This window comes from Poromitra crassiceps (genome assembly GCF_964638095.1).
Source record: "Poromitra crassiceps genome assembly, chromosome: 11".
NCBI classification, from domain to species: domain Eukaryota; kingdom Metazoa; phylum Chordata; class Actinopteri; order Beryciformes; family Melamphaidae; genus Poromitra; species Poromitra crassiceps.
In genome coordinates, this window is record NC_139643.1 from 38,331,574 (window position 1) to 38,351,535 (window position 19,962).

Sequence of the window (19,962 nt, forward strand, 5' to 3'; positions counted from 1 at the left end):
AGCCAGCCAGCCTGCTCTGCCCCGCTCAGGGCCTGCGCTACCGGAAGCTTGCGGTCTGGGACGGCTCCACTTACTACTCTCCTCTGGTGCTAAATATACAATAATAAAAAGGCTGGCAGATTTATTTCAGACGTGATATATTTCCTCTTCGCCGAGGGAAGAAAAGGCTCGGGGGAGAGACAGACGTCTCCGGATCACCGAATGAGGAACATTAAGTGGTAATTACAGAGAGAGAAGGAGCGAGACGAGCTTTGTGTCTTTCTCTTCCTCCGCCACCACAGAGGAGAGTGGCGTCTCCAAACTAAAGAGGGGCGCCCGTCCTATTAGACTCCCAATGATTGGCTATGATTGCATTATCTGATCCCACGAGGGATAAAGGGGACAGGGACACACACGCACCCACCACATGCCTGTATCTCATTGCCCAGCCATCACTGCCTCCTCAGAAGTCAAACATGGCTCTCTTTCTGCAAAACATCTTTAGACATGTAGGAAAATATGATTCGAATTCAGACACTGTCTTTATCTTTTTCAAGTATACGTTCTCAGAAACACACACACACACACAGACACACACACACACACACACACACACACACACACACACACACACACACACACACACACCCTATATGCACTCCACTTCACCACTAGTCCACCGCAATCCTCTCTGAGCTCTTTGATCCCCGGTCGAGGGTCCTCTCCGCGGTGCCTCCGTCTGAATTCCAGAGATTCTGGGGTAATTCAAACGTTTCACGGCACATACTCGGTCCCCCCCAGGAGACAGCGGCGGCGATGGAAAATGCCACCACGCTCCTCGGCTCTCTCTCCCTCCATTGTCCCTAGTCTTTAATCAGGCCCTGTCTGTGGCTCGCGCTGCCACCGTGGTGTGTTGTCTCCGCCTGGGAAAATGCCGGCCTAAGTGGCGGTTCTGCGCTGAGGCGCAGACCGCAGAGACCCAGAGGGGTGCTGCTGGAGCCCTCTGTGCCAGCCGTGGCTCCTGGGGTGGCTAACACACACAATGGGAGACGTCCCAACTCGGGATGGAGCCTTACATAACAGCCATTGCTGCGTCTATTTGCGCTTTTGCGAGCGGCCCTCGATCAGTAAATCATATGTCGTAATCACAGGCGACGAGAGTGAAAGAAAATACAGTCATAAATCGCCGCCGCTATTATTTGTTTTCGAAGAGGTCGCAGGGTGTCAAAATGTCAAACATATGAGGCACATATGAGTCAGATAGAGCGTCCACCTCATCCACTTCCTGTTCCTATTAGCTCCAGTGTGATTCCTTGGCAGCGAAAGGTCAGAGGTTAGAGGGAGTTTCCTCTCGTGTCCACGTCAACAAACGGCCACAACAAAGGCCTGGTGTGTGTGTGTGTGTGTGTGTGTGTGTGTGTGTGTGTGTGTGTGTGTGTGTGTGTGTGTGTGTGTGTGTGTGTGTGTGTGTGTGTGTGTGTGTGTGTGTGTGTGTGTGTGTGTGTGTGTGTCTTTCCCTGAGTCAGAGGGAGGAGAAGGACAGCAGGGCTACCTCGGAGTTCACCTCGGTTCAGCTTTGTTTTGGAATGGCGCTGCACTTGGACCGGGGCAGCCGGGTCAGCCCATGGTTAGCCTGACAGAACTCTCCGTCAGGTCCACTTTACAGGGCCCGGGGACACACCATACTGCTTTATACTAGTTTATATTTAGGGGTTATAAGCGTGAATAGAGCTTTTACGGGGTGCAATAAATTTCATTTTCAAAAGGGGGTGAGTGTGGAGGCTTATGTACGCCTACCCTGCGGTTTCCCCAGGCCACCACGAAACCTTTGTATTCGTCCCGTTTACCATGGGAAAATATCTGAAACAAATAAGTCGCCCCGTCGGCACCCCTCAGTGTAAAAAACACTTCTAAGGGCTGTGGATTGTGCTGAGAGAGGGTGTGGCGCGGCACTGAAGGAACTACTTGTTTACTTTTGCTGTGTCCGAACATAAAAGGAGGGACTATTTTCTCTCCGGAACGGAAGGCAAATAAACAGGCATTCTTGTGCAGACAATGTGGGCAGGCGCGAGCCGCCTGCGGTTGTGCAGCGGCACGCTGGACTTAGGGGCCTATGAAGAAGGGCCACACTTTGAGGTCCCCCCCCCCCCACACACACACACACACACCACCATCATCACCATCATCATTATCATCATCACTGTCACTGCGCTTCTTTGATGGAGAAGAGCAGACGTAACTGAGAAAGTATTTTGCTGTCCCACGGCACAAAACAACCATCAGATATCTGTAGGGGATTATTTTCGACTGCTCAATGATGGAGGACGATGCTACGAAACGAGCATCCAGCACCGCAAAATGTTTTGTTTTCAAGCAAATGACAAAGCAGTATTATTACTTTAAAGGCTGGCTGAGGTCAATTATAGCCTTCTATATTACCAATAAGGACTAGAATGTGTGTGTTCGTGTGTGTGTGTGTGTGTGTGTGTGTGTGTGTGTGTGTGTAGGTGTGTGTGTGTGTGTGTGTGTGTGTGTGTGTGTGTGTCTGTCTGTCTGTGTGTGTGTGTGTGTGTGTGTGTGTGTGTGTGTGTGTGTGTGTGTGTGTGTGTGTGTGTGCGTGCGCGTGCGTGCGCCTGGGGGTGTGGGTTTAGGCCCTTTAGGGGTCTTATTTCAACATGAGGGTAATTTGTAACATATTTCGTCCCTGTTTGTAGCAAACTTCACCACCTGATTCGAGCACACATCATGCAATGTGAACCTGTAAACTTTAAGCAATGTGTGATCTGGTGTGTTTATACCATAGCTTGTGCTGTATTGATCATGGTTGGGTGGAACACAGCCTAAAATAGACAAAATAAACTTCAGGTGTTTTATGCCAATTTCAATGTCAATGTTTCACCCCACATAAGGAATGCATACAATGATGGAAATGTATTTTAATACTTCAGAAACATACCTTATAAAATACTGTCTTTGTATATGCCTTTAATTTTTAACCAGTCCAAACAGACAGGAGGTTCAAAGGAGTGTTTGTGGTGGGGTCATACCTATGGAAGAAGAAGATGAAGAAGAAGAATATTGAATACACACTATCTACAAAGCAAAGGCTGAACGCTGGCACTAGGCTAGTACACTACTACACAATTTGATAACACTTGCATATTGTGAGACATCTAGTTAAAATGAGTTTCAAAATTTAAATTGGTTTGCATATATTATATTAATTAATACAGCCAGCAGGGTCATGCCCTTATTTGGAAAAGCATAAATGATCTTTATATTATGGGATGTTAAACTCCCTAAGCACCCTCCCCCTGAATGTTATACATGCTTTATCAAAAGAGGGGATGATTTCACTTGAGAGCCATAGGTAATTAATTGGATATCCCTACCCATCAAGCTCAACATTGTGGTAATCTACCGCCCGCCTGGTCCACTTGGTCACTTTCTGGACGAGCTGGACACCCTCCTCTCCATCTTTCCTGAGGATGGTACTCCACTCATCCTTCTGGGAGACTTCAACATCCAGCCAGTAACCTTACAATCTCCGTCTTTCCTTAACTTCTTCTCATCCTTTGACCTTTACCTCTCTCAATCTCCTCCTACTCACAAAGCAGGGAATGTGCTTGACCTGGTCTTCACGAGATCCTGCTCCACCTCTAATCTCACTGTGACCCCTCTTCCTGTATCCGACCACCACTTTATCACCTTCTCCCTTCCCATCCCCCTCCCCTCCTCCCACCCATCTCCCCCCCACTCTACCACCACCCGACGCAACCTAAAAACTCTCTCTCCCAACTCCCTCTCTTCTACCGTCCTCTCCCTACTTCCCCCTGCCGAGCAATTTGCTCTCCTGTCCACTGACGAGGCTTCCACTACTCTTCTCTCCTCTCTCTCCTCTGCTCTTGATTCTCTTTGCCCACTCACCACTAAGCCTGCCCGATCTTCTCCCCCTTCTCCTTGGCTGACTGAATCTCTGCGAACTTATCGAACTGAGCTTCGGTCAGCTGAGAGAAAATGGAGAAAATCACATCTCCCTGAGGATCTCTCTTCCTACCACCTTATCCACTCAAACTTCACTGATGCTGTCTCTAAAGCAAAAACCTCCTTCTTCATCTCTGAAATCCAGTCCTCTGCATCCAATCCCAGTAAACTGTTCGCCACCTTCTCCACGCTCCTCAACCCTCCCTCCCCTCCCCCTCCCTCCTCCCTCTCTGCTGACGATTTTGTAACCTTCTTTACAAAAAAGGTGGACGACATCAGCTCCTCCTTCCATCCTCCAGCCACCCTCACTAACACTCCCGACTCCAATCCTGCTCCTCAGCCCCCTGTCCCTGGATTTCCCTCCTTCTCTCCTCTCTCTCCTGATGAAGTGCTTAAACTCATCAGCTCAAACCGAGCCACTTACTGCCCCCTCGATCCTATCCCTTCCTCTCTCCTCCAAACCATCTCACCTAACATATCTCCCTTCCTCACTACCTTCATTAACTCCTCTCTATCCTCTGGTCTTGTCCCCCCTGCTCTAAAGACTGCAAGAGTCAAGCCTCTGCTTAAGAAACCCTCCCTTGACCCTACTGCTATTCACAACTACAGACCTGTCTCTCTTCTCTCATTCCTTTCCAAAACCCTCGAACGAGCAGCGTCCGAACAACTTTCTCTCTATCTCTCCCAAAATGACCTCCTGGACCCTCTGCAGTCCGGTTTCAAGGCTTCTCACTCCACTGAGACAGCTCTTCTTGCTGTCACAGAGGCCCTTCACACTGCTAAGGCCTCATCCCTCTCTTCTGTTCTTGTCCTCCTTGACCTGTCTGCTGCCTTCGATACAGTCAACCACCAAATCCTTCTTTCCACTCTGTCCGACCTCGGCATTTCAGGCTCTGCACTCTCCTGGTTTGCTTCTTACCTCTCTAACCGCTCATACCAGGTCTCATGGAGAGGGTCCCTCTCCAGATCCTGTCCTCTTACCACCGGTGTCCCCCAGGGCTCAGTCCTGGGCCCCTTACTTTTCCTTCTCTATATCAGATCTCTTGCCTATGTGATCTCTTCTCATGGCTTTTCTTATCACTGCTATGCTGATGACACCCAGCTTTTCCTTTCTTTCCCCCCCTCTGACACTCAAATCGAGGCTCGCATCTCTGCATGCCTCAAAGACATTGGCGACTGGATGTCTGCCCACCACCTCAAGCTCAACCTTGGTAAGACCGAGCTACTCTTCCTCCCAGGAAAAGACTGCCCTCTTGCAGATCTCTCCATCTCCATTGACAACACCACTGTACTCCCCTCCCAAACAGCCAAGAACCTCGGGGTGATCCTTGACAACCAGCTGTCTTGCTCTGCCAACATAGCTGCTACAGCGCGCTCCTGTAGGTTCTCTCTCTACAACATCCGCAAAATCCGTCCCTTTCTCACAAGAGAAGCGACTCAACTCCTGGTCCAGTCTCTTGTCTCCTCCCGCCTGGACTACTGCAACGTGCTCCTGGCCGGCCTACCTGCCACCGACATCCGACCGCTCCAGCTCATTCAGAACGCTGCAGCCCGTCTGATATTCAACCAACCCAAATTCTCTCACGTCACTCCCCTCTTCCAGGAGCTCCACTGGCTTCCCATCTCGGCCCGCATCAAATTCAAGACACTGGTACTGGCCTACAGGGCAGTACACCAGACAGCCCCCCGGTACCTGCAATCCATGGTCAGGTTCCAAACCTCTCACCGCTCCCTTCGCTCCTCCACCAGTGCAGGTCGCCTCGCCCCTCCTTCGCTACGGGGGCTCAAAAGTCGCTCATCCCGATCTCGACTCTTCTCGTCCCTGGCACCTCAATGGTGGAACGAGCTTCCACCTTCGGTCAGGACTGCTGAATCACTGCCGATCTTTCGGAAAAGACTAAAGACACACCTTTTCAGGCTCCATCTGGGCCCTTCTTGATCTAACCTTGTCTCTCTCTTTCCTTATATAAAAAAAAAAAAAAAAAAAAAAAAAAAAAAAAAAACTAACCAACCTTGTACCACTAACCTAAACTTGTACCACTGTTCCTTCAGAAGCTGTAGTTGTCATAGACTGTGCTCCATAGTTGATTGTTCTATTGCAGACAGAAAAATGTGTTATTGTAAGTCGCTTTGGATAAAAGCGTCTGCCAAATGACGTAATGTAATGATATATAAATACCAATGGCTCTCTAAATGAACTCATCCCCTCCCTCTATTATCATAATGTAATGTATCCTAGTCTGTAATCAGCATTATATGTAGGCTACACGTTCAAATTTGTACCTGAAATCCATCATCCATTTATGTTGTGGTTTTCAAAATGAATTGATCCCCTCTTTTGTCAAAAGAGTTTTACTACATTCAGTTAGGCTAATTATCATGGCATGGTATTTAATGGCATTTGAGTCACATTAGATTTTATGTGCAACACCTGACATCTATCTATCTAGCTAAAAGCCTCGCCCCCTCACTCCCTGATTGGATAAAGTCATCACGTTACAGTTTGCTGGATGCGGAAGTTTAGAGCTGCAGTCAGTGCTGCAATGATTCTAGCCTAGCCTACATCTTCTCGGTAGAAGTTGTATCACTTCCAGACGCTAGACTGGTGAGATAACTGTATTATGTCTTTTTATCGCACGACATGACGGCACGGTATGCTCAGTTTTATTCCGCTGTTGGGTTTTCGAAAGCACAAACAGCTGGGTTGTAGTTACCGTTAGCAACACAAGCTAACATTCTCTAGGCTTAACCAGTGGGATAACGTTAACGTTAGCCTTTCCTTTGTTGCTTCTGTCAGCCATGTGTGTTTGTTCGGGGTAATAATCAACTAACATTCAACCTCAGTGATAAAAAAAAGAGAATAAAATGCAATTACTTCATGGAAAAGACATGGCATGTCATCATGCCCAACATGGGCATTTCAGTAGCAAGAATAATTAGGAATATGATCATGTTAATTTTGCAAGGGGAAATGTAATATTTCGTACTGAGAAATCATATTTGCTACCAGCAGCTTTCTTCATTACTTGTAACCCCTTTTGTTTTGATAGGCTACTACAACAACAATAGCTAATGCTTCTCATTGGTCGTGGCTTCTGGAAGGGAGCAACCCTTATATCTGTATGTCACTTTTCACAAACTGTGTACAAACGACAAAGTGCTTGCAACCAGCACAAACAAAGACACGCCTATACAAGAAAAGGAGAGTGGCAAGGCATCAGTGTTAAATATTTGGAGATTTCTGTTATAAACTAGGCACCCGTTCTACTATGAATCACCTCATTCAATGGAAAGGAATTGCTTCAAAATGTCCCCATTCGATGGGGTGGAGTTGTACAATCTCTACAACCCAGTTTCCCTGGGGTTGTAGAGATTACTTGCAAAACCCCATTTAATGGGTAGGATTCGGGGGTTGTACAGATTACTTGCAAAACCTCATTTAATGGATATGATTCTCCATTGGCTCTTCTCTCAACCACCCTGCCCACCTCTGCAGGCATGGGGAGGGTTTGCTTGGACCCCTGTGTCCTTAGGTTTAGGCATGGGGGATGGGAGAGGTTAGGGTTAGGGGTGGGAGAGGTTAGGTTTAGGCATGGGGGGTGGGAGAGGTTAGGTTTAGGGTTAGGGGTGGGAGAGGTTAGGTTTAGGCATGGGGGGTGGGAGGGTTTAGGGTTAGGGGTGGGAGAGGTTAGGTTTAGGCATGGGGGGTGGGAGAGGTTAGGGTTAGGGGTGGGAGAGTTTAGGTTTAGGCATGGGGGTGGGAGAGGTTAGGTTTAGGGATGGGGGTGGGAGAGGTTAGGGTTAGGGGGTGGGAAAGGTTAGGGTCTGGGTTAGGATTAGGCATGGGGCATGGGGCATGGGAGAGGCTTGGCGGGGTCTCCGGAGATGACCCCCGAGGGTCTCGAACCCTCCGTTCGGCCCCCAGACCCTCCGTTCGGCCCGCAGACCCCCCGAAGCGACCCCAGGACCTCCACAGGGTCCTGCGGCCCACCCAGGCCTCGGAGACCCCAGGTTTATCCATTGAATGGGGTTTTGCAAGTAATCTCTACAACCAGAGAAACTGGGTTGTAGAGCTGTCCATTGAATGGGGTTTTGCAAGTAATCTCTACAACCCAGAGAAACTGGGTTGTAGAGATTGTACAACTCCACCCCATCGAATGGGGACATTTTGAAGCAATTCCTTTCCATTGAATGAGGTGATTCTAACTCTTGGTCTGAACATCAAGATCGATCCAAAGTGTCTGGCAACTGGCTTTATCAACTGATCGTTTTTGAGTTAAATGTTTTGGTATTATAATACCATTTTATTATTCATCTTCATTAAAGGTGTACTCAACCTACCTTTCTGTCCTTTCCATCGCAATCCTTTTCTTCCCACTTCTAACCAACCTATCACTCTCGTCCCTTTCTCTGCCAGCGCCCGTTGAGGTGTGGCGACATGGAAGTACCTTGCTACCTGTCCAAGCTGCTGTGTGAGCTCAATGAGCAGCGAAAGCGGGACTTCTTCTGTGACTGCAGCATCCTTGTCGAGGGGCGGGTCTTCAAGGCCCATCGTAATGTCCTGTTTGCTGGGAGTGGCTACTTCCGGGCTCTTCTGGTTCACTACCTGCAGGTGGGCAAAGCTAAGAGTAAGCCAGTGTTTCCCCAGGGGACTTATTCCAGTAGCGGTGAACGTGAGTTTTGCAAGGGTTCTCAAGATGTACATGTGACCAGATTCTGCATTTGTGCAGGACTAAGATCCAGAACTTAAAGAAGTGTCTACAAAAGTGCATTTTACAGTTAGTGTTATTCTTATAATGCCACCATAAATAAGTAAACAAACAGGTCACTTCCTCTGAAACCAGTGAAATGGAATGCAAAGATTAAATTAGTTCCTCAGAGGGGAAAGAAAAATCTTTGTAAGCTGTTGTGGTTGAGCTACTTTGTAACCTCAGCCACAGCTGTTGTCGCGTGCCAGTTGATTCCCTGCCTTTTGCACAGACCATACATGTTCCAGCTAAGCAGGGCATCCAACACACAGCTGACATCAGAATTGAATGGCTGTGACAAACCGAGCAAGAGATTTTGGTAGCACTGTCGCCTCGCAGCTAGAAGGTCCTAGGTTCAATTCCTGCCTGGGACGCTGAGGGTGTCCCCCCCCCCCCCCCCCCCCCCATGTTTTCAGTGCCTCTAGTCCAGGTGGGCTATCTCGTCAAAAAAGGCCCTTTCTGTGTGGAGTTTGCATGTCCTCCCCGTGCTCCCCTGGGGTTCCTCCATACAACATTGGTATGGACCCCCACTAAAAACATGCAGAAGATCGTCATCATCTGACCAGTGACGACAATGTCTGAAGTTGGTCCCCGGACGAGGTACACAAAAAAGCTGCCCACTGCTCCTGGCCTGCGCCCCGGAGGAAGGACAAGCCTGAATGGGTTAAGAACTAGCAACAATATTTCACCGGCCACCGTCAGTATGTGTGTTGGGCTGTCGTGTGATAATAAGGACGGGTTTGTCCGTCCGACGTTGACTTGACGTTGGTCTGACTTATAGAGAGAGTGATATTATGAACTCATTATCCAACAAGCAACTACAGTGTAACGTGTAAGCTTACGTTATCTAGGCTATAAACAATACTGCAGTTTTCAACGTTTCTGTGGTCCCTGATGAGTCTGGGAACTTCTTGTCAAAAATAGTAGTTTGAACGGCAGCGAGAACGGCCGCTAAAAAAACCCTACACCCCTTTGTCAAGTTACCAGATATGACGCCCCCCCCCCCCCCCCCCCCCCTCTCTGTAGTAAAACAAACTGGGGATACAGAGAATCACTTTGTAACACGGAGAGAACTTTTTGAAACCTTGAAAATGGATCTCCCGAGCAACGTTACATTATTTGATTCCTTTTATCAGTTTACAAGCACACGGCTTCTGCATGTCACCGGCCCTTTTGCATGAAGGGCCGCCCTAAAGACTCTGGATTGGTTCTGAGATGCATTTCTTCTTTAACTCGAATTGTTCCACTTTCCACCAAGTTTTGACAACAAAAGCTGGGAGGAAAAGTTTTCAGTCTCCAGTTGAGCGACACATGGATAGAGACTTGAGAACTCAGGCTAGTCTTTCAGTGGAATCATGATCGTGATGATATGAACAATATATATTTTAATATTGTGATACAGTTGATCGTGATTCAGCTATCTAAATTGATGACCTTTTACTTAAAAAGCTCTGATAAAATGACGTATGGTAGGAATATTATTTGAAAGTGTTAGTTTTGTTCTATGGTTTTCTTTTGACACCACATGTAACGTTACCATTTGGTTCAATCAATGAGATGAACATTAATTTGATTATTTAATGTGATTTTGCATACATGAACCATATTGTGATATATATTGATATAAATCCTTATGATTGATTCACATTGTCCCTATTCTGTTGACTGCTCTCTTTTTAAACTAGTAAAAAAAAAAAAAAATTGTGAGCAGGAGTTAAACTAAATAACAGCAGCGGAGTGTGAAGCCAGCTGTCATTCACTATTAAGTCGTCACATAAACAATGACTTTCAAAAGAACCATGTTCTGCTGATTGTAGGGGGAGAGTAATTTATACATTTTTAACTGGGCATACAAATATGGATGGTTGGTAGTAATCTATGTTTCAACTAATGGGGCATTTGCATCTGAGCAGCCTACGTTTACAAAAGTCCTGATCTCAGCAGCGGTGCCAGAGATTCCACAGTGGCAGCTCTATGTAGGGAAAACATTGTAAGAGGATGGAAAATGGTACAAATGAGTCGTCTGGGTTAGCATCACACAGATCTATTAAATCAAACTAGGCCAAACCATTGTACAGCTGCAACTTACATCCACGCTGCCTTTTAATCTTATTGCTGTTAAAAGCTTTTTGAAGTTAACCAGTATTAGCAAATGATTAAAAGGAACATTTTATTTATTAGCGCACACACTCTAGTCCTGTACATGTCACGCCTTTTATACGTTTTGAGTAAATTAACTCGGCGTTGCCTTGAACTCGCTCGCTCACATCTCTCTTCAGGACAGCGGTCAGCGCTACAGCACAGCATCGCTGGACATCGTGACAGCGGACGCCTTCTCCATCATCCTGGACTTCCTCTACTCTGGCCGCCTGGCTCTGAACAGCAGCAATGTCATCGAGGTGATGTCGGCGGCCAGCTACCTGCAGATGACCGACCTGGTCAACTTCTGCAAGGGCTACATCCGCTCCTCCCTGGAGATATGCAACAGGGAGAAAGAGAAGGACCGAGAGAGAGATAAGAGGGTCCAGGACGGAGAGAGGGGGAAGAGGGTACAGGATGGAGGGTCGGGCCCTGCCGATAGCGCCGCTCTTGCTGCGACCATCTGCAGCGCTGTGGAGCCTCATTCACAGGTAGAGATGAAACAATGATAAATGATCAACTGTGATAAAATTTCCGGCAGTTCGTATTGCGTTTCAAATTTTACACATCGTTAATACCGCGATTACCTTTGTTGCCGCGATTACAGTGCTTTGAAAAACACGGTAAATACTCCAATACTCTCATCATCAACCAAAGTTAGCAACAGTCTCCCAGACGCAGGCGCACAGCCTTGGCGAAATGATTTCTGTGAGTGTATCAGTACCTTTGGGGTCGGAGTTTTCAATATAAAACTTGTGAAATGATTTCAGTGAGTGTACCAGTACTTTTTGAACATTTTCAGCGCATTTTGACAATAGGACGATAATACTGATAACCACGATCAGTTTGGTCACTACAATCGTGATATGAAATTTTCATACCGTTTCATCTCTATTCACAGGTGGTTGAGGCAGATAGAGGGACGGGTTTAGGTTCGGAGTCCGTGGCCTCAGCTCGAACCCCCTCCTCTGTCCCCGCGGCCACCCCTCCAGGCATCGGCAGGGACACAGAGAGTGACTACAGTCCGGGGGGAGACTTCCCCTCGGGGAGAGAAGGGCAGAAGGGACACATAGATCAGATCAACCTCTCTTCCTCCTCCTCCTCGGCATTGACTCCGGAGCTAGTGAACCCCAAGATTGAGTATGACCCCGACGAAGAGCTGGTGGAGTCCCCCGACAGCAAAGACCTAGCCTTGTATGCCGGAGCCTCGCTCCATCACCCTCATCACAGCAGGCTACTTCCCCCCAGTCCCTCTACCAGCAATGAGCGCTCCCCTTTGGGATACGGCGGCTCCATGAATGCCAGGCAGTTTATGGAAGTGCTGGCCAGAGGCGACGGTTCCAGTCCTCTTGGAGACCGAGTGGACCAGCGCTTTACCCATGGACTAGGTGCCGGGAGCGGAGGGGGCAGAATGGATGAAGGCATGGGGCTGGGAGGATCCTCGATCATGGAGATCCAGTCTGATTGGTTTGGAGAGGACACAGGTAACTGGAAGCGACAAGATCAAACTCAGCTGATTTGATTATTCTGGCTAAAAAAATGAAGCATCACATTAGTTCATGCAGGACACAGAAGTCATAGGCCTACGCCCCCCGGGGCCCCGCTGTAATCAGCTGACGGCCCGCTGACTGGATCAGTGTTTCTAATCATTCACCAATCACATCCATTCTCACAACAAGGCGGTGGATTTAAATATGGCTCCGTCCTACACTGATCTTTGCTACTCCAATGCTGCCACACACATCGCTGCTGCTGCCGCCAAAGCTTTGCCTCACCAACCCAGCCTCCACCTTTCTACTTCAGAGTCTTTCATGGCTCAAAGGTTAAACATGGATTCAATGCATTGATTTGGGCTCACTCTTCTGCATTGTGCTCCCTGATTGGCTCAGAACAGGCATGTCCAAAGTCCGGCCCTCGGGCCAATTGTGGCCCGCGGACTGATTTTAAGTGGCCCTCGTCTTGTTTCTCAAAATATACTATATGTGGCCCTCCACACAGTATTGGTTAATCAAGCAAGTTCAATTAGCATGTTTTCCCTTCACCTAACGATGATAGCACTATCATACAGTTTGTACAAACACCAAGTAGGAACAGCACATGCAGAACTAATGTTTTCAGATGGCAAACAAAATCTTTAGAGTACATTTGTATGCGATTTTTTTATTTTATTTTATTTATAACCCATATGATGTGAGAAGCAGCTGGCCCCCCGACATTTTCACACTATCTAAACTGGCCCCCATTCAAAAAGGTTTGGACACCTTTGGCTTAGAATGTTGCTTGGCTAATCCAGGGAGCATCTTCTGTAAAGAGCAGAGCCATCATTCAGCACCAAACATAACTGTATTTCCATTTGTGGCAATAAATGGTCACGTCTTTGACAAGAGTGTTCCCGACTGAGTGCATATTGGAACTAATGCGGTGTTGCACTCACAAAATTCTCTCAGCACAACAGTAGAGTACGTTAGATTCTACAGCCCTGTCCCATTGAGGTGGTTACGAACTGCTGGCCTCTCTCTCCCCCTACAGGTGATGGCTTGGTAGTGCCAGTGAAACTCCACAAGTGCCCGTTCTGCCCGTACACTGCCAAGCAGAAGGGAATCATGAAGAGACACATCCGCTGTCACACTGGAGAGAGGCCCTTCCCCTGTCCCATGTGTGGCAAGAGGTTCACAAGGCAGGAGCACCTCCGCAGCCACGCCCTCAGTGTAAGAACCGCGCTGTGTTTGTGACTGTAACTGTGTAGCCAGCGATCCTATCGTGCTAGAATCGATCTGGTATCGCGATGCTGACGTGGTATCGATAGTCTCGATATTTGGTTGATCCGCCCACCCCTATTGAGAACAAAAAACATTCATAAAGGTGCATTTTTACAGTCAAGAAGACATGCATTAGTTACAAGAACACGTGGTGACACATGAAGCCAGGAATTACTAGCAGCTGCCGGTGATAAACGGTAGTTAGGTGACTCACTTTTCTTTTTTAGTAGTGTTCTGAAAAGCAAGTGTACTCTCCATGTTTTGCTTGTTTGTGTGTGAGCGGAGAAGAAATTGGGCAGTAGCCTTTGCTCCATGGAGGGAATTAGTTTTATCTTTAGCTTAAATTACCTATCCACCTTATTTCTAGCTGCCATGATGCCTATGGGTGCTTCTTCCGGTGTAATCCTCCCAGCCTTGTTGCTGACAGCTTGACACCCGTCTGTAATGTTTCAAAGCTGCAGGCGAACTTACTGTCAATGAGGCGAACGGAGCAAATCACTAATCAGGTCCAGCTTGGCAAAAATCTCGTCGATAAATATCCTTTGAGCGCAATGAGTATCATCATGTGTAATCGCCTACTGTGGCTAATGTTAGCGGCTAGCTAGCTGTACATGGCAGTAAAACGCCACTGAATGACCAAATTGATATAACTTTTAACCATTTCGAGTAACACTGTTTCCATACGGATCACCAGCGTTAGTTTGTCGTTTATAACGTGGCTATATTTATCACGTTCTCTATCTATCTCTGATAGACCGAAAATATTGGGAGGCGGGCCATAGCGTCTCTGTCGATCCTCGAATCCTGGCATGTTCCACCCCCAAATCGATTGTGTTCTGGCGCAAAGCGAGTGGCTTCCAGGACCAACAGGCTCTCTGAGGCCCGTGCCAGTAACGTTATTTTAGAGCAGCGCAGTAAATACAATATTCCTGGAACGCGAGTTTAACGAAACAGTTACATGTCCTCTGCATTCTACATCAAATAAAGACATTACTGTTTGTTTTATTTGGTATGTTACATACAAGGCAGTATATAGGCGGCCATCTTGCCTGCAGAGTTTTCAAATCAAGTAGAATACCGTTTTAGGAAATGGCAAGCTGTAACAATCAAGTCACGTTAAACCGGACCTTGTACCCATAATTATTTTACAGCGGGGCATTCAAAAATAAGGTGGATATTTATCCATGTTTGTGTCAGCCTCTGCAGAATAGTTTATATGATATTGCCTCTTACTGTATCCTCCATCAACAGGTCCATAGGCACTGCTGGCCAGTAGCATGTAAGAGCTGCAGGCGGACTTTCACCGGCTCCAACGTTTCCCCGGGACTCAGGCGTTTCGGCATCTGCGACAGCTGCAATTGTGTGACCACCACCCACGACGACTCCGCCCCCATCCACCCTGGCAGCCAACCAGACCCCATGGAACGCGGGGACGGGGGCACGGATTGGTCCAGTTTTATGGATGACGTAGATGAGGTGGAGGTCGGCAGAGTGGAGGACTTGGTAGAGAAACAGATGCTTGAAAGGCAGCTGGCTGAGTCTGCAATGATGTAGTCTCTTTAAACAGACTGTCTCATCTACATCCGGCGAATGCAGCTATACAGTCTGTACGTTACACACCCAGAACATGCACAAGGAAGTTGGGGGAAAAAAACCTTCAGACAGGAAGGAAGTTCGACGGAATCCGACCAATCACGACACGTGTGTTCACGAAAAATGCGGCATATTGGATTCTGATTGGACTAATGAGCGGAAGACCCGCCTTTCTGCGATTCTGATTGGACTAATGAGCGGAAAACCCGCCTTTCTACTTCCCATTCCGGTTGGTGCATGATTCTCCCCCACGAAGTACAGACGGTATGGCGGAAGCATTTGAAAATTGCGGAAGCCAACTCGTCTGTTCTAAGAGACTAGCAATGATGTAGATCGCCCACTGTGTGACCCCGAGCCTACGGTACTCAAGCAAAGGAACCATTCCCAGAACTGTTATAAAGCCCCCCCCTCCCAAATGTGGCCATGTTGATATTGGTGTTAAATTATTTCGTTATTTTATTTATTGACTCTTGTAACGGGAGGGCCATCTTGTATCTTGTTGAATGGAAACATTGTGTTTATCAATGTCAGCGAGTAGATTGCATCATGAGAATTTGGGAGATTTTTGTACATTTCTTTTCAAATGATAAATGCAGTCTTTCATTCCAGCCACACATCTCTGCACAGTTGAGATGAATATGTGGAACATTTTGAAAGCTGTAGCTCCTGGATTCTTGGACTGAGGATGTACATGGACGTTTTCCTGTTTTGTTCAGTTCCCCCCTCCCCCACAAAATTATGGATATATATATATATATATATATGGGGCTATTGTGGATATGTTCCAATAAATATGATGTATAGGTGTGGTGGATAAGAATGTCGTTTCTACTATGTGCGTGCGCTCGTTTTCCTTCAGCATGCCTCCTGTACAAATAGGATGAAAATATACAATATTCCAACGTTGCCAATAGAGTAGATCACATTCCTGATAGACTTGTTGGTGTAGTTATTTTTGCTTCCTGGATGCCACTGCCACAAGTCAAAGGACTGGGTGTTTGCATGTATGCACTGCAGGTAGGAGCAGCGGTCGGCATGATGGCACCCCAAATGCGACCCACTGGTCTAATTTCATGCACCGCTTTTATCGTGATACTTGCATTAGGACGGGGCTGTGCAGCTACACAGCGGACTGGACCAGTCTGGATGCCAGACCTCTACCCAAATGGTTCGACGAGGCCAAGATTGGGATTTTCGTCCACTGGGGGGGGGGGGGGGGGTGTTCTCCGTCCCTGGCTTTGGCCAGTACAGTGAGTGGTTCTGGTGTTGGAGGCAGTCCAAAAAACGCAGCAGAAGTTGAGTTCATGCGGAGAAACTACCCGACCGGCTTCAAATACAGAGATTTTGCGCACAAGTTTCACGCAGAATTCTTTGACCCTGGCACTTGGGCAGAAATATTCCAAGTCTTTGGAGCCAAGTAAGTTCATTGGCTCTTTAATCATAGTGTCATAGGCTGTCATTTTACCAATAGGCCTACCACTTTCTGATTCTAACCTTTCACCAGTTCCTGGCCTGGCTCTACAATGACAGCCCAGTCAAGGTGAAAGAGGCTTAGTAAACATTGGTTTCCTACTTCAATCAATCAATTGATTCCTACTTCAGTATATATTGATATCAAGAAAAATCTTTCTCGTGATAGTGATTTCAACCATATCACCCGGGCCTACCCATAACACGTATCGAATCATATCGCAAGGTAAGTATAGCCTCCCAGTCCCATCCCTAAGTTCTTATCCCTGCTTGCTGCTTCTTCAGGATGTGGTGGTGACCAATGACAGGTGGGGTAAAGGCTGCTACTGCAAACATGGAGGCTACTACAACTGCGCTGACAGGTTCACCCCTGGTAAACTACCGGACCACAAGTGGGAGAAGTGCCAGTCTATCGACACTCTCTCCTGGGGCTACAGAAGAGACATGAGGCTCAGCAAACTCATGGACCTGCCGTCCATCATAAAGGTGAAAGGTCACAGGAGGTGATGCACATCAACAGAAGCTGGGTGATGATGTATTGAATTGAAATTCAGAATGGAAACTGTCAATTTGGATAAAAATGTCCTTTGTATGCTTGCTTGAGGCAGAAAAATATGTTGTCCAGGCAGTATGTGACAAGTAGCAAAATAAATGCATTTGATAAAAAATGAATTATGACATCAACTAGGTTCAGTCTGATTGGACAACATTTGAAAAATGACTTTAGACATTCTGAAATGTCGTCTGTATCTGTCCACCAGAACCTTGTATAAATGCTATACACAGTGTCACTCCCATGCATCATGGTTATATGCCATTCATCGGTGCATTGGAATAGTGCCAAGAGCATTTCTTTGTCTTCATCTTCAGCCAGCATGAAATATGGCCCACATTAGCTGACACTGAATGAAAAACAATAACAACCATCCAAATACTAATCAATTCTTGAAAGACTCAATTTTTCCTGTGATTAAATGCCCCCCCCCCCTTTTTTTTTCTTTTTTTGTTTACAGTCTACAGTATTCATTCACTTCAACCCAGTTGATGGAAACGCACCGAATTCACATTTATTTTATGTAACAGTTATGTAGCAGTTGGCTGGAGCGCTAGCTAGCTAGCAGATGTCTGGGCTGAGTTTGAGGTTGCTTTTAGATTTCCAGAGTTGTTGCCCCCCCCCCCCCCCTTTGAGAATGAGTCAAGTTTGTTGAAGCAGCATCTTTTTCAGTGACTAGTCTCACTGTCTGTGTCTCTATCGCTCTCTGTCTGCTCTCAGGACATGGCGTATGTGCTGGCGATGGGTGGCAACTACCTGCTGAATGTGGGGCCTATGGCGGATGGCATGATTGCCCCGGTGTTTGAGGAGAGGCTGAGGGGACTTGGTGCATGGCTGAAGATCAATAGAGAGGCTATCTATGGCTCCACACCATGGAGGGTCCAGACAGAGAACAGCACTGCCACTGTCTGGTGAGAGGATACATAGACTATGGAGAAACTACAGCATTCAGTCAGTAAACACTGTGAAGTCACATGTAGTTTAATATGCCTTTGTACTGGTCAAAAAGAGACATTATGCTATGGAAAGTATTTGCCTATTAAAGTCACAAGGAGATGGTATTTCGGTGGTGTCTTGCTTCTGTAATTCAACATATTTCTAGTTCAAAGGTGTGAAATGAAATAATATCAAACATTCTTTGTACATAATGTTGGCTGTTTTTTTTTATACGCTTACTGGTATGCAACGAAGTAACCAAGGCACTATTTCCCCCGCAAGTAAAAGTGACATTTTGATACAAAATACAAGAAAGTATAAATGTTGTAGTATGGCTGGGCAATATATCAATATCATATCGATATTGTGATATGAGACTAGATTTTGGATATGGTGATATGGCGTTGTCTATTCCTGGTTTTAAAGGCTGCATGACAGGAAGGTGATGTGATTTTATGAACTTACCAGACTGTTCTAGCTGTTATATTATTTGCCTTTACCCACTTAATCATTATATCCACATTACTGATGATTATTCATATATATTTTTTTAATTATATATAAATAAATATTTTGTGAGATTGATTTGGTCCATATGACCCAGCCGTACTTACAATTGAACATTTTACCCACTTCGTAGGAAATACTGAAATATATAGCCTACTGTGTACCTAAAAATACCCAAATATGATTTTTGGTCTATATCGCCCAGCCCTAGTAAATACATCATGCGTTATGATGACCATAGGTTATGACATGGAGAATGAGCTACAGTAACCAGGTGAAAAAGTCATTTTCCATGTCATTGTGATAGTTCAAGGCCCTTACGTAGTTATGTGCTAACCACAGTTTGCTCCTCTTATAGGTACACTGCCAAGAACTACAATGCTCGGCTGGCCGTCCAAAACCTCTTTTTCTTCTCACATCACCCAAGACATCTGTGGCCACCAAAGTAGGCTAAGCCTTAGACACACTCTTACACATACAGAGTAAATTTCCACTCACTATAATTCATCTTTATTACAAACGCTACACACACACACACACACACACACGCACACACGCACACACACACACACACACACACACACACACCTTTCATTTCCGCAGATTACACTTCTGGACTATCCTACTGTGCTGCTGAAGTGGGCCCCCGTGACACAAACAACTGGGCTGTTGATTGTCTTGCCTGCAATGCCAGTATCTGCTGGAAACGCCTGGACTCTGAGGCTGGAGGGAGTAGCCTAGCATGTTAGGCTATATTAATTTTTAATGAATTACAAAATCTGTTCCATTGCCATTTAATTTTGTGTGATTGTAAATTAACCAAGTTGATTGATTTATGATATAGTCATTTCTAAAAGACAGCTGGAATTCACAGCAGGGCCTGGGAAGTTAACCCAACATTTTGAGGTCAGTCACGTGGTCTCTGTTGGTATCGTGTGACTTGTATGAGTCACATAAGAACCTCAAATATTTCAACTCAAGGAAAAAGGGCCAATTGCTCCGTTATCCTACAGCGTCAGAACTCTCTGGATACCTTTTAAAGAAGCCTAATTTTCATTCTGCACAAAATTTCACAAACAATCTATAACTACTTCCTACATAATACACACTTGAGTCAAGAGGGAATATGATAAGTAGGCTTTTTAGAGAGAGAATAATAGAGTACCACAGGGATACGTATGCGAGCTGCAGGGCCAGCTCGGCGAGCTGCAGGGCAGGCGAGCCTGGAATCGATGCTTAATGAAAAATACACCATTGTTGTTGTTGTGGTGTATGTGTGTGTTTGAAATTATCA

At 46.4% G+C, this 19,962-nt stretch overlaps 1 protein-coding gene and 1 pseudogene across 2 annotated transcripts; both read left to right on the top strand.

The window, feature by feature from the left end:
- Nucleotides 1-8,401: 8,401 nt before the first annotated feature.
- Nucleotides 8,402-16,003, top strand: zbtb8b (zinc finger and BTB domain containing 8B; the record flags this gene model as incomplete). The annotated part of the gene is made up of 5 exons (XM_083646243.1): nt 8,402-8,575; nt 10,991-11,341; nt 11,752-12,334; nt 13,380-13,558; nt 14,861-16,003. 5 exons carry the CDS (start codon nt 8,402-8,404, stop codon nt 15,161-15,163), a joined length of 1,590 nt encoding a protein of 529 aa, XP_083502369.1. The 3' UTR covers nt 15,164-16,003.
- Nucleotides 16,004-16,275: 272 nt separating this feature from the next.
- LOC310785016 (tissue alpha-L-fucosidase-like) lies at nt 16,276-18,140 on the top strand (annotated as a pseudogene). The gene is made up of 4 exons: nt 16,276-16,605; nt 16,707-16,742; nt 16,958-17,158; nt 17,946-18,140. The product of its transcript is annotated as a tissue alpha-L-fucosidase-like (transcript).
- Nucleotides 18,141-19,962: the final 1,822 nt, after the last annotated feature.